Below are 13,267 nucleotides of genomic sequence, written 5' to 3' on the forward strand. Positions count from 1 at the left end.
CAGAATGTGCTCTCAGGAGGTCACTGCTTGGGGACCCGTGATTCAAAGCAGGATCCTTATTTTCTTTCAGCCTGCTTGGTTTGTAGTAAAATTTCAGTACCCATTTCCGATTTGATCTAATATTTTACAATACGGTCACTGCACTAGTATTTCAGAGTATCACTCACCTGCATTAACATGTAGTAGATTCCGGCCATGCCATGGGCTGCTCCAACATACTGCTTCCTGTGCCACTGATACAACAGGGGACAGCGCTCAGCCTTCCTTTCTTCCCTTGACAAAGCCTTGCCCGATTCAATAATAGCATCGACTACCTACAGACATAATGAGATAGCATAAGTCTAAAAAACTTACATGTAACCTGTTTTGGTCTAATTAACAATAACAACATGCCTTTATATAGATAGATTACTTATTCTAAAAATCTTTAAGCAGTTAGTAGCCAACACTGTTATCTTTATTTTATAAATACATAAATACAGGCAGAGAGAAACCAGAAGACAATCTCAGAGTAGAAAAACATATTAAGAAGTAGAACCAAGAGATCAAAAGGTCTTTCCATGAACAGTTTACTGGAACCTGGAAAAACTTCCGATAAAAACTATCCTAGACTACTTAGTTGCTTTGTAGCTTCAGTGTTTTCCCCCAAACACTGGCAAGTACAGTCGGCTCTCCATATTTGCTGCGGGTTTCACACCCATGGATTCACCAACCTCAGATAAAAAATATTGGTAAAAAAACATTCCAGAAAGTTCCAAGAAGCAAAACTTGAATTTGCTGCACGTGGGCAACTTTTTACATAGCATTTACATGGTGTTAGGTATTATAAGTAATCTAGAGATGATTTAAAGTACATGGGAGGATGGGCACAGTTTATATGCAAATACTATACAACTTTATATAAGGGCCTTCAGCATCCTGGCATTCTAGTATCCAAGGGGGCTCCTGGAACCAATCCCCAACAGATACTAAAGGATAACTGTACATCTTCCAAGGCTGGAGGAACTGGCTTTATTTATGAAAGGCTAAGGAAGTGGGGTCTGTTGCAGGATTTTAGAATGACTATGCGGCAAAGACAGTAATTGTTTCCTCATATCCTCTCTCCCCTCACACTTTTGGTAACAGCGCCCCAAGTTATAGCGAGGCATCTGGCCTCAGAGATACAAACAGCTGGACCCGGTCATCTGACTGAGCTCTGGAAGTGGGATGGGAGCAGAAGGGAGGTGGGCAGCTTCTAATTCTCAGGCTTAAAAAGGAAGCTGCTCATCTCCCACTTCCTCACCGCCCCCTGGGCTGGGGGTGCTCAGCGAGCTTTAGTCATGCAGATAAGGGCACAGCCCTAGGATAAGGCAGAACAAGACAGAAGCTGGTGCCTAGCCATATTCGTCTGGTTTGCCTACCAGTTCTGATACCTCCTGAAAGAGAAATAAACATTCTATCTTCTTGACACTGCTGTTTGATTCTAGTAAAGACAGCTAAATTAATACAGACCTGAAGTTTTTTAAAAAACATTCCTGGAAGAGAAAAAAGGAGCAATTTATTAATTTTATGAGTGGCCTTGGGAAGTTACTCCTACCTAGAAGCAGAGTCCAGCCACTACTGCTAGTCTCTGCTAGCAGACAGGCTGCGTGGCAGACAGGAGAGGACGCCCCGGGGCGGGACCCCACAGTACCTCTTTGACAGCTGACCCACACACGGCGCCCGGCCCCATCTCCGTGCTCACGTAGAGTAAGGCGTACAGATAGCCTGCCCGGCCCTGAAGCAGCTCGTCGGGAAGGTCTGAATCTCGGCAGACGATGGCTCTCTGGAGCTGCAAAAGTCTACCCAACAAGAAACATCCTGCTTTCCCAGAGAGAGAATGTCTAACATACCTCTTCCTAAAACTGCAAGGAACCCTGTCACTTTAGGAACCATCTGTTACTATTTTTAATTTAAAACTAATTTTTAAAAATACCAAAAAAGAGAGAAAACAACGAAAACCTCCCCACTACAAAACCAAACAAAAACTTCTCTCTCAGATATCATCCACACGAATGATAAAACACCTTGCTGTTCAAAAGTTCTACATTTATATCTAAAATGTATAGGATATATGCATATAAGAGAAGATACTCTAAACCATATATGAGAAGATACTCAATTTTGTAATCCAGAATTACAAGAAAGTGATTTCAATTTTTATTTTTTATTTTATTTTATTTTATTTTTGCGGTACGCGGGCCTCTCACTGTTGTGGCCTCTCCCGTTGCGGAGCACAGGCTCCGGACACGCAGGCTCAGTGGCCATGACTCACGGGTCCGGCCGCTCCGCGGCATGTGGGATCCTCCCGGACCAGGGCACGAACCCACGTCCCCTGCATCGGCAGGCGGACTCTCAACCACTGCGCCACCAGGGAAGCCCGTGATTTCAATTTTTAACAAAAATGTTACTAAAATGTAGCCAATGCTTGAAAATTAGCTTGAGTCACCCCATCTTTAACAAACATTAACTGACCAGCACCTGCCAGACACTCCACCAGACCATGGCCATGAGCTCTGATTTCTGCTGCTTCAAAAGAGAATATAAACCAATAGGTACCATAAAAGCTTACATTCTCTAACTGTTTCCTAACAATTGAACCCCAAAATAACTGAGTTATTATAGAGAATCTAAGGCATATAAGGTAATTTTCATGCATTGAAGGCAAGCAAAAATTATTTTGGAAAAAACATGTCTATTCCTCCCTCAAATTAAGGCAAACGCATGCTTGGATAGAAAGGTAGCATACAATCCCACCATTATGCTCAAGATTAAAATACAAACTCTTCGCTTATTGGAGAGAACTGTCTGCAAGAGCAGGTTAATTAAAAGATAAATTCTTTTTCGTTTTTTGAGTTTCTTTCTACATCAAGACTGAGAATTTGGAGAAAATACTTCCAGTTGTAAAAACTCACTTTGTGATGCATTCCTGGGACTCGCAATCACTTTTGAGTTTATGATATACCACAGCTCCGACGGCCAAGGGCCCAGCATCTCCACAGAGGAAAGTGACCCTCCGGCCACTCAGATTCCGAAGTGTTCTCTTTACGTAATCCAGGGATCTGAGCAGATAGGTCTGGTCACATGTGACCCGATACAACTGCAGGTACAAAAGGGCTATGCCTGGAAAAATCACCCCCACCCCCACAAAAGAAAAGCATTATTGTCTTTCCTTTTTACTGTCAGGACATTATTTCATGATTACGTGAAAAACCCACATAAAGACTACGTTTCTGAAGGAGTAACATCAAACAAGTTATATATGATATGTTTCTTAAAAATGGGAAAAAAAAGAACCCAGTGTAGAAAAAATTGCAAACAAGTTAAAATGTTGCTAACTGTTCTGACACAATGATTCACTACCTCCTAGATAAGGGAAATACAAGACTTCCCACTCATTCCCCTTTAATTCTCATTCGTTTCCAGGTTGTACTTATTCCCCTTTGTATTATAAGCTAATCTGGATCCTTTTCTTCTTTCTTCTCATATAATAATGTCCTCCTATCTTATGCCAAATTACATGATTGCTTTTCTGAGCTTTATACCATCTTCTTTCTAATTTATCTATTTCTCACAATTTTTCAATTTTCTTTAGTGACCAACCAACCAGTGAGTCAACTCACCGTTTACAGAACAGCTACATGATGCAGAGTAAGGTAGTGAATTCAGAAGACAAAGCTTATCACCTATCCACATTTCCTATTTTAGATTAAAGAACAGATCTGGTTACTCAAGGGAACCAGAGAGGGGTCTTTTTCTGAAAATCTATGGAGGATGACCTATATGACTTATAAAAGAAGCATGCTATTATTCCTGGGCTCAAGAAGTAATGTGACAGATAAGTAATAAACAAATCTGTATAAATATATACCTAATAAAGTACACTGTAGGAAAAAATATTTAAAGAAATGATATGATGGTGAAAAGGCAAAAAAATCTATTAATGTTTGAATTGAGGTTCTCTAATATTCTGTTCTTTGTCTGATATCCTACTCTTACTTTTATTATTTTTCATTTTGCTTTTCAAATTTCTCTAAATAGGTAGCTTCTTCTTTTTTTTTCACTAAGCAATTTTTTTTTTGCTTTATAACAAATTTAATCAGTTATACATATACATATGTTTCCATATCCCCTCCCTTTTGCGTCTCCCTCCCACCCTCCCTATCCCACCCCTCCAGGCGGTCACAAAGCACCGAGCTGATCTCCCTGTGCTATGCGGCTGCTTCCCACTAGCTATCTACCTTATGTTTGGTAGTGTATATATGTCCATGCCACTCTCTCGCTTTGTCACAGCTTATCCTTCCCCCTCCCCATATCCTCAAGTCCATTCTCAAGTAGGTCTGTGTCTTTATTCCTGTCTTACCCCTATGTTCTTCATGACATTTTTTTTTCTTAAATTCCATATATATGTGTTAGCATACAGTATTTGTCTTTCTCTTTCTGACTTACTTCACTCTGTATGACAGACTCTAGGTCCATCCACCTCATTACAAATAGCTCAATTTCATTTCTTTTTATGGCTGAGTAATATTCCATTGTATATATGTGCCACATCTTCTTTATCCATTCATCTGATGATGGACACTTAGGTTGTTTCCATCTCCGGGCTATTGTAAATAGGGCTGCTATGAACATTTTGGTACATGTCTCTTTTTGAATTATGGTTTTCTCAGGGTATATGCCCAGTAGTGGGATTGCTGGGTCATATGGTAGTTCTATTTGTAGTTTTTTAAGGAACCTCCATACTGTTCTCCATAGTGGCTGTACCAATTCACATTCCCACCAGCAGTGCAAGAGTGTTCCCTTTTCTCCACACCCTCTCCAGCATTTATTGTTTCTAGATTTTTTGATGATGGCCATTCTGACTGGTGTGAGATGATATCTCATTGTAGTTTTGATTTGCATTTCTCTAATGAGTAAAGATGTTGAGCATCCTTTCATGTGTTTGTTGGCAGTCTGTATATCTTCTGTGGAGAAATGTCTATTTAGGTCTTCTGCCCATTTTTGGATTGGGTTGTTTGTTTTTTTGTTATTGAGCTGCATGAGCTGCTTATAAATTTTGGAGATTAATCCTCTGTCAGTTGCTTCATTGGCAAATATTTTCTCCCATTCTGAGGGTTGTCTTTTGGTCTTGTTTATGGTTTCCTTTGCTGTGCAAAAGCTTTTAAGTTTCATTAGGTCCCATGTGTTTATTTTTGTCTTTATTTCCATTTCTCTAGGAGGTGGGTCAAAAAGGATCTTGCTCTGATTTATGTCATAGAGTGTTCTGCCTATGTTTTCCTCTAAGAGTTTGATAGTGTCTGGCCTTACATTTAGGTCTTTAATCCATTTTGAGCTTATTTTTGTGTATGGTGTTAGGGAGTGATCTAATCTCATACTTTTACATGTCCCTATCCAGTTTTCCCAGCACCACTTATTGAAGAGACTGTCCTTTCTCCACTGTACATTCCTGTCTCCTTTATCAAAGATAAGGTGACCATATGTCCGTGGGTTTAACTCTGGGCTTTCTATCCTGTTCCATTGATCTATCTTTCTGTTTTTGTGCCAGTACCATACTGTCTTGATTACTGTAGCTTTGTAGTATAGTCTGAAGTCAGGGAGCCTGATTCCTCCAGCTCCATTTTTCGTTCTCAAGATTGCTTTGGCTATTCGGGGTCTTTTGTGTTTCCATACAAATTGTGAAATTTTTTGTTCTAGTTCTGTGAAAAATGCCAGTGGTAGTTTGATAGGGATTGCATTGAATCTGTAGATTGCTTTGGGTAGTAGAGTCATTTTCACAATGTTGATTCTTCCAATACAAGAACATGATACATCTCTCCATCTATTTGTATCATCTTTAATTTCTTTCATCAGTGTCTTATAATTTTCTGCATACAGGTCTTTTATCTCCTTAGGTAGGTTTATTCCTAGATATTTTATTCTTTTTGTTGCAATGGTAAATGGGAGTGTTTCCTTGATTTCACTTTCAGATTTTTCATCATTAGTATATAGGAATGCCAGAGATTTCTGTGCATTAATTTTGTATCCTGCAACTTTACCAAATTCATTTATTAACTCTAGTAGTTTTCTGGTAGCATCTTTAGGATTCTCTATGTATAGTATCATGTCATCTGCAAACAGTGACAGCTTTACTTCTTCTTTTCCAATTTGGATTCCTTTTATTTCCTTTTCTTCTCTGATTGCTGTGGCTAAAGCTTCCAAAACTATGTTGAATAAGAGTGGTGATAGTGGGCAACCTTGTCTTGTTCCTGATCTTAGTGGAAATGGTTTCAGTTTTTCACCATTGAGGACGATGCTGGCTGTGGGTTTGTCATATATGGCCTTTATTATGTTGAGGAAAGTTCCCTCTATGCCTACTTTCTGCAGGGTTTTTATCATAAATGGGTGTTGAATTTTGTCGAAAGCTTTCTCTGCATCTATTGAGATGATCATATGGTTTTTCTCCTTCAGTGTGTTAATATGGTGTATCACGTTGATTGATTTGCGTATATTGAAGAATCCTTGCATTCCTGGAATAAACCCCACTTGATCATTACCATGATCCTTTTAATGTGCTGTTGGATTCTGTTTGCTACTAGTTTGTTGAGGATTTTTGCATCTATTTTCATCAGTGATATTGGCCTGTAGTTTTCTTTCTTTGTGACATCCTTGTCTGGTTTTGGTATCAAGGTGATGGTGGCCTCGTAGAATGAGTTTGGGAGTGTTCCTCCCTCTGCTATATTTTGGAAGAGTTTCAGAAGGATAGGTGTTAGCTCTTCTCTAAATGCTTGATAGAATTCACCTGTGAAGCCATCTGGTCCTGGGCTTTTGTTTGTTCGAAGATTTTTGATCACAGTTTCAATTTCAGTGCTTGTGATTGGTCTGTTCATATTTTCTATTTCTTCCTGATTCAGTCTTGGCAGGTTGTGCATTTCTAAGAATTTGTCCATTTCTTCCAGGTTGTCCATTTTATTGGCATAGAGTTGCTTATAGTAATCTCTCATGATCTTTTGTATTTCTGCAGTGTCAGTTGTTACTTCTCCTTTTTCATTTCTAATTCTATTGATTTGAGTCTTCTCCCTTTTTTTCTTGATGAGTCTGGCTAATGGTTTATCAATTTTGTTTATCTTCTCAAAGAACCAGCTTTTAGTTTTATTGATCTTTGCTATCGTTTCCTTCATTGCTTTTTCATTTATTTCTGATCTGATTTTTATGATTTCTTTCCTTCTGCTAACTTTGGGATGTTTTTGTTCTTCTTTCTCTAATTGCTTTAGGTGCAAGGTTAGGTTGTTTATTCGAGATGTTTCCTGTTTCTTAAGGTGGGATTGTATTGCTATAAACTTCCCTCTTAGAACTGCTTTTGCTGCATCCCATAGGTTTTGGGTCATCGTGTCTCCATTGTCATTTGTTTCTAGGTATTTTTTAATTTCCTCTTTGATTTCTTCAGTGATCACTTCGTTATTAAGTAGTGTATTGTTTAGCCTTCATGTGTTTGTATTTTTTACAGCTCTCTTCCTGTAATTGATATCTAGTCTCATAGCATTGTGGTCAGAAAAGATACTTGATACAATTTCAATTTTCTTAAATTTACCAAGGCTTGATTTGTGACCCAAGATATGATCTATCCTGGAGAATGTTACATGAGCACTTGAGAAAAATGTGTATTCTGTTGTTTTTGGATGGAATGTCCTATAAATATCAATTAAGTCCATCTTGTTTAATGTATCATTTAAAGCTTGTGTTTCCTTATTTATTTTCATTTTGGATGATCTGTCCATTGGTGAAAGTGGGGTGTTAAAGTCCCCTACTATGAGTGTGTTACTGTCGATTTCTCCTTTTTTTTTTCTTTTTTTTTTTTTTCTTTTTGCGGTATGCGGGCCTCTCACTGTTGTGGCCTCTCCCGTTGCGGAGCACAGGCTCCGGATGCGCAGGCCCAGCGGCCATGGCTCACGGGCCCAGCCGCTCCGCGGCATATGGGATCCTCCCAGACCGGGGCACGAACCCGTATCCCCTGCATCGGCAGGCGGACTCTTAACCACTGCGCCACCAGGGAGGCCCGATTTCTCCTTTTATGGCTGTTAGTATTTGCCTTATGTATTGAGGTGCTCCTATGTTGGGTGCATAAATATTTACAATTGTTATATCTTCTTCTTGGATCGATCCCTTGATCATTATGTAGTGTCCTTCTTTGTCTCTTCTAATAGTCTTTATTTTAAAGTCTATATTGTCTGATATGAGAATTGCTACTCCAGCTTTCTTTTGGTTTCCATTTGCATGGAATATCTTTTTCCATCCCCTTACTTTCAGTCTGTATGTGTCTCTAGGTCTGAAGTGGGTCTCTTGTAGACAGCATATATATGGGTCTTGTTTTTGTATCCATTCAGCCAATCTGTATCTTTTGGTGGGAGCATTTAGTTCATTTACATTTAAGGTAATTATTGATATGTATGTTCCTATTCCCATTTTCTTAATTGTTTTGGGTTCGTTATTGTAGGTCTTTTACTTCTGTTGTGTTTCTTGCCTAGAGAAGTTCCTTTAGCATTTGTTGTAAAGCTGGTTTGGTGGTGCTGAACTCTCTCAGCTTTTGCTTGTCTGTAAAGGTTTTAATTTCTCCATCAAATCTGAATGAGATCCTTGCTGGGTAGAGTAATCTTGGTTGCAGGTTTTTCTCCTTCATCACTTTAATTATGTCCTGCCACTCCCTTCTGGCTTGTAGAGTTTCTGCTGAGAGATCAGCTGTTATCCTGATGGGGATTCCCTTGTGTGTTATTTGTTGTTTTTGCCTTGCTGCTTTTAATATGATTTCTGTGTTTAATTTTTGACAGTTTGATTAATATGTGTCTTGGCGTATTTCTCCTTGGATTTATTCTGTATGGGACTCTCTGTGCCTCCTGGACTTGATTAACTATTTCCTTTCCCATATTAGGCAAGTTTTCAACTATAATCTCTTCAAATATTTTCTCAGTCCCTTTCTTTTTCTCTTCTTCTTCTGGAACCCCTATAATTCGAATGTTGGTGCGTTTAATGTTGTCCCAGAGGTCTCTGAGACTGTCCTCTGTTCTTTTCATTCTGTTTTCTTTATTTTGCTCTGTAGCAGTTATTTCCACTATTTTATCTTCCACCTCACTTATCCGTTCTTCTGCCTCAGTTATTCTGCTATTGATCCCATCTAGAGTATTTTTTATTTCATGTATTGTGTTTTTAATCAATGCTTGATTCATCTTTAGTTCTTCTAGGTCCTTGTTAACTGTTTCTTGCATTTTGTCTATTCTATTTCCAAGATTTTGGATCTGGGAAATAGAATCTTGAATCATCTTTACCATCATTATTCTGAATTCTTTTTCAGGTAGACTGCCTATTACCTCTTCATTTGTTAGATCTGGTGGGCTTTTATCTTGCTCCTTCTCCTGCTGTGTGTTTTTCTGTCTTCTCATTTTGCTTATGTTACTGTGCTTGGGGTCTCCTTTTTGCAGGCTGCAGGTTCGTAGTTCCTGTTGTTTTTGGTGTCTGTCCCCAGTGGCTAAGGTTGGTTTAGTGGGTTGTATAGGCTTCCTGGTGGAGGGGACTAGTGCCTGTGTTCTGGTGGATGAGGCTGGATCTTGTCTTTCTGGTGGGCAGGTCCACATCTGGTGGTGTGTTTTGGGGTGTCTGCGGACTTTTTATGATTTTAGGACACCTCTCTGCTAATGGGTGGCGTTGTGTTCCTGTCTTGCTAGTTGTTTGGCTTAGGGTGTCCAGCACTGTAGCTTGCTGGTCGTTGAGTGAAGCTGGGTGCTGGTGTTGAGATGGAGATCTCTGGAAGATTTTTGCCATTTGATATTATGTGGAGCTGGGAGGTCTCTTGTGGACCAGTGTCCTGAAGTTGGCTCTCCCACCTCAGAGGCACAGCACTGACTCCGGGCTCCTCAATTTGGGATGATGTGTTGTCTATTCCTGTATTCCACAGATGCAGGGTACATCAAGTTGATTGTGGAGCTTTAATCCGCTGCTTCTGAGGCTGCTGGGAGAGGTTTCCCTTTCTCTTCTTTGTTCTCACAGTTCCTGGATCTCAGCTTTGGATTTGGCCCCGCCTCTGCGTGTAGGTCGCCGGAGGGCGTCTGTTCTTCGCTCATACAGGACAGGGTTAAAGGAGCAGCCTCTTCAGGGACTCTGGCTCACTCAGGCCGGGCGGGAGGGAGGGGCACGGAGTGCGGGGCGAGCCTGCAGCGGCAGAGGTCGGCGTGACGTTGCACCAGCCCGATGTGCGCCGCGCGTTCTCCCAGGGAAGCCGCCCCTGGATCCCGGGACCCCGGCAGTGGCGGGCTGCACAGGCTCCCGGAAGGGCGGTGTGGGCAGTGACCTGCGCTCGCACACAGGCTTCTTGGCGGCGGCAGCAGCAGCCCCAGCGTCCCACACCCGTCACTGGGCTCCGCGCTTTCAGTCGCGACTCGCGCCCGTCTGTGGAGCCCATTTAAGCAGCGCTCTTAATCCCCTCTCCTCGCGCACCAGGAAACCAAGAGGGAAGAAAAAGTCTCTTGCCTCTTCGGCAGCTCCAGAGTTTTCCCGGACTCCCTCCCGGCTAGCTGTGGCACATTAGCCCCCTTCAGGCTGAGTTCTCGCCGCCAGCCCCAGTCCTCTCCCTGCGCTCTGACCGAAGCCCGAGCCTCAGCTTCCAGCGCTGCGCGCCCCGGCGGGCGAGCAGACAAGCCTCTCGGGCTGGTGAGTGCCGCTCGGCACCGATCCTCTGTGTGGGGATCTCTCCGCTTTGCCCTACCCAGGTATGTGGGGAGTTTCTTGCCTTTTGGGAGGTCTGGGGTCTTCTGCCAGCGTTCAGTAGGTGTTCTGTAGGAGTTGTTCCACGTGTAGCTGTATTTCTGGTGTATCCGTGGGGAGGAAGGTGATCTCCGCGTCTTACTCTTCCGCCATCTTACCTGGAAGTCTCGGTAGCTTCTTCTTTAATTCTCCTATTCAGGGTATCCTACTTGCCTTTCAAATTAATTCTTAACACCTACATATATTTTTTGAGAAGTCCTTCTTCTGTCATTATCCATTTTTTCTTTTAAAGACATTAAGTCAAACAGATATAAAAGCAGCATATTTGTAAGCCCTGAAAAAAACCCCTCCATGTGAATTGCTTATGATCTCCTTGAGTGTCTTCTGTACGCAAAAAATTGAAATGATAAACATACAGAAAACAAGTTAGAAGTTAAATACCTACAAATTTCAAACATAATAATCACTATAGAAGGTTTTTCAAGTACTTCATGATTGACTCAGAAACCCCTAAAAATAGGATGATGATCTGGTCAACCTGTGAACCTAAAAACCTATGGTTATATACATTCAAAGCTTAAATATTTTAAAGTAAATGATGATGGGTAAAATATAAAAAAAAAAAAGTCATCATGTCATTCTGCCCCTGAATACTTCAGTATGAAAATCTAAAATATATGAACCTTTTCTTACAAGCCAAAACAGCACCGTAACTATCAAAATTAATAATTAGTGAGACTGCGCTGTGTTTTTTATATCAGTTTTGGTACCAGTATTTACCGTGCTTCATAAAACAATGGGACGTATTCCTTATTTTCCTATTCTCTGAAACACTGTAAGAGGAGCACTGCGATTTCCTGTTCTTTAAAAAAAATTGTCTCTTTTTATTAGTTTATTGTTTCTTTTTCCCCAGTTTTACTGAGGTATAATTGACAAATAAAACTGTATATATTAAAGTGTACAACAGGATGATTTGACATACAATGTGGAAATATTACCACAATCAGGTTAACACATCCATCATCACACACAGTTATCACTGTGTGTTTGTGTGTGTGCGTGTATGAGAATGCTTAAAATCTACTCTCTTAGCAGATAACAAGTATACAAGTATACAATACAGTGTGTGTATGTATGAAAATGCTTAAAATCTACTCTCTCAGCAGATTACAAGTATACAAATTACAAGTATGCAATATAGTCCCAGGTTGTACATTAGATCTATAGAACTGGTATATCTTATAACTGAAAGCTTATGCCCTTTGACCACCATTTCCCCATTTCCCCTACCACACAACCCCTGGTAATCACCATTCTACTGTTCCCATGAGTTTGACATTTTGTTTGTTTGTTTTAGAATTAATATGTATGTGAGATCATACAGTTTGTGTCCTTCTCTGTCAGGCTTTTCACTTAGCATAATATCCCCTAGGACCATCCATATTGTCAAAAAATGACAGGATTTCATTTTTTCTTGTGGCTGAACATTCCATTCATAGACAGCATAACATTCCATTAGATATAGTTAGAGAGATCGATCAATCGATCACAACTTCTTTATCCATTCAAGGATGGATGGATATTAAGGTTGTTCCCATATCTTGGCTATTGGGGGTGCAGATGTCTCTTTGAGATACTGACTTCCCCAGAAGTGAGACTGCTGGATCATATGGTTCTATTTTTAGTTTTTTGAGGAACCTCCATACTGTTTTCCATAGTGGCTGCACCAATTTATGTTCCCACCATGTACTAGGGTCCCCTCTTCTCCACACCCTCACCAACACTTGTTCTCTCGTCTTTTTGACAAAAGCCTTCCTAATAGGTGTGAGGTGGTATCTGTGGTTTTGATTTGCACTTTGCTGATAACTAGTGATGTTGAACACTTTTTCATATATGTGCCAGCCATATGTATGTCTTCTTTGGAAAAATGTCCACTCAGGTCCTTTGCCCATATTTTAATTGATTATTTTTTTCTATTGGTTATGTAAGTTCCCAATATACTTTGGATGCTAACCTCTTAGAAGATATATGGCTTGCAAATATTTTCTCCTGTTCTATGAAGTTGCCTTTTCACTTCAACTGTTTCCCTTGCAGTGCAGAACTTTTTAGCTTGACCTACTCCTGCTTGCTTATTTTTTTATTTTATTGCCTGTACTGTTGGTGTCATATCCAAAAAGTCATTGCGAAGACCCAAGGAGCTTTTACTTTGTTTTCTTCTAGGAGTTTCATGGTTTCAGGCCTTACATATTTAAGTCTTTAATCCATTTTGAGTTAATTTTTGAGAGCGGTGTAAGATAGGAATCCAGTTTGATTCTTTTGCACGTGGCAATCCAGTTTTCACCATTTATTGAAGACGCAATTTTCCCCACTGTGTGTTCTTGGTTTCTCTGTCAAGAATTAATGAACCATTTATGCATGGATTTCCTCCTGAGCTCTCTATTCTGTTCCATTGGTCTCTGTGTCTGTTTTTATGCCAGTGACATATTGCTTTGATTACTATACCTTTATAATATACTTT

General features: G+C 40.3%; 1 protein-coding gene across 1 annotated transcript in view; it reads right to left on the reverse strand.

Annotated features, from left to right (window-relative positions):
* LANCL2 (LanC like glutathione S-transferase 2) overlaps positions 1-13,267 on the reverse strand; it is a 69,200-nt gene that overhangs the window by 21,668 nt on the left and 34,265 nt on the right. The window contains exons 3-5 of the mRNA XM_060107647.1: positions 2,934-3,141; positions 1,673-1,820; positions 168-314 (exon numbers count right to left, since the gene is read on the reverse strand). Coding sequence (XP_059963630.1) covers positions 168-314; positions 1,673-1,820; positions 2,934-3,141 — 503 coding nt within the window. The remainder of the gene's footprint in view (positions 1-167; positions 315-1,672; positions 1,821-2,933; positions 3,142-13,267) is intronic.

The sequence above is a fragment of the Mesoplodon densirostris genome, chromosome 9, assembly GCF_025265405.1.
Source record: "Mesoplodon densirostris isolate mMesDen1 chromosome 9, mMesDen1 primary haplotype, whole genome shotgun sequence".
NCBI classification, from domain to species: Eukaryota; Metazoa; Chordata; class Mammalia; order Artiodactyla; family Ziphiidae; genus Mesoplodon; species Mesoplodon densirostris.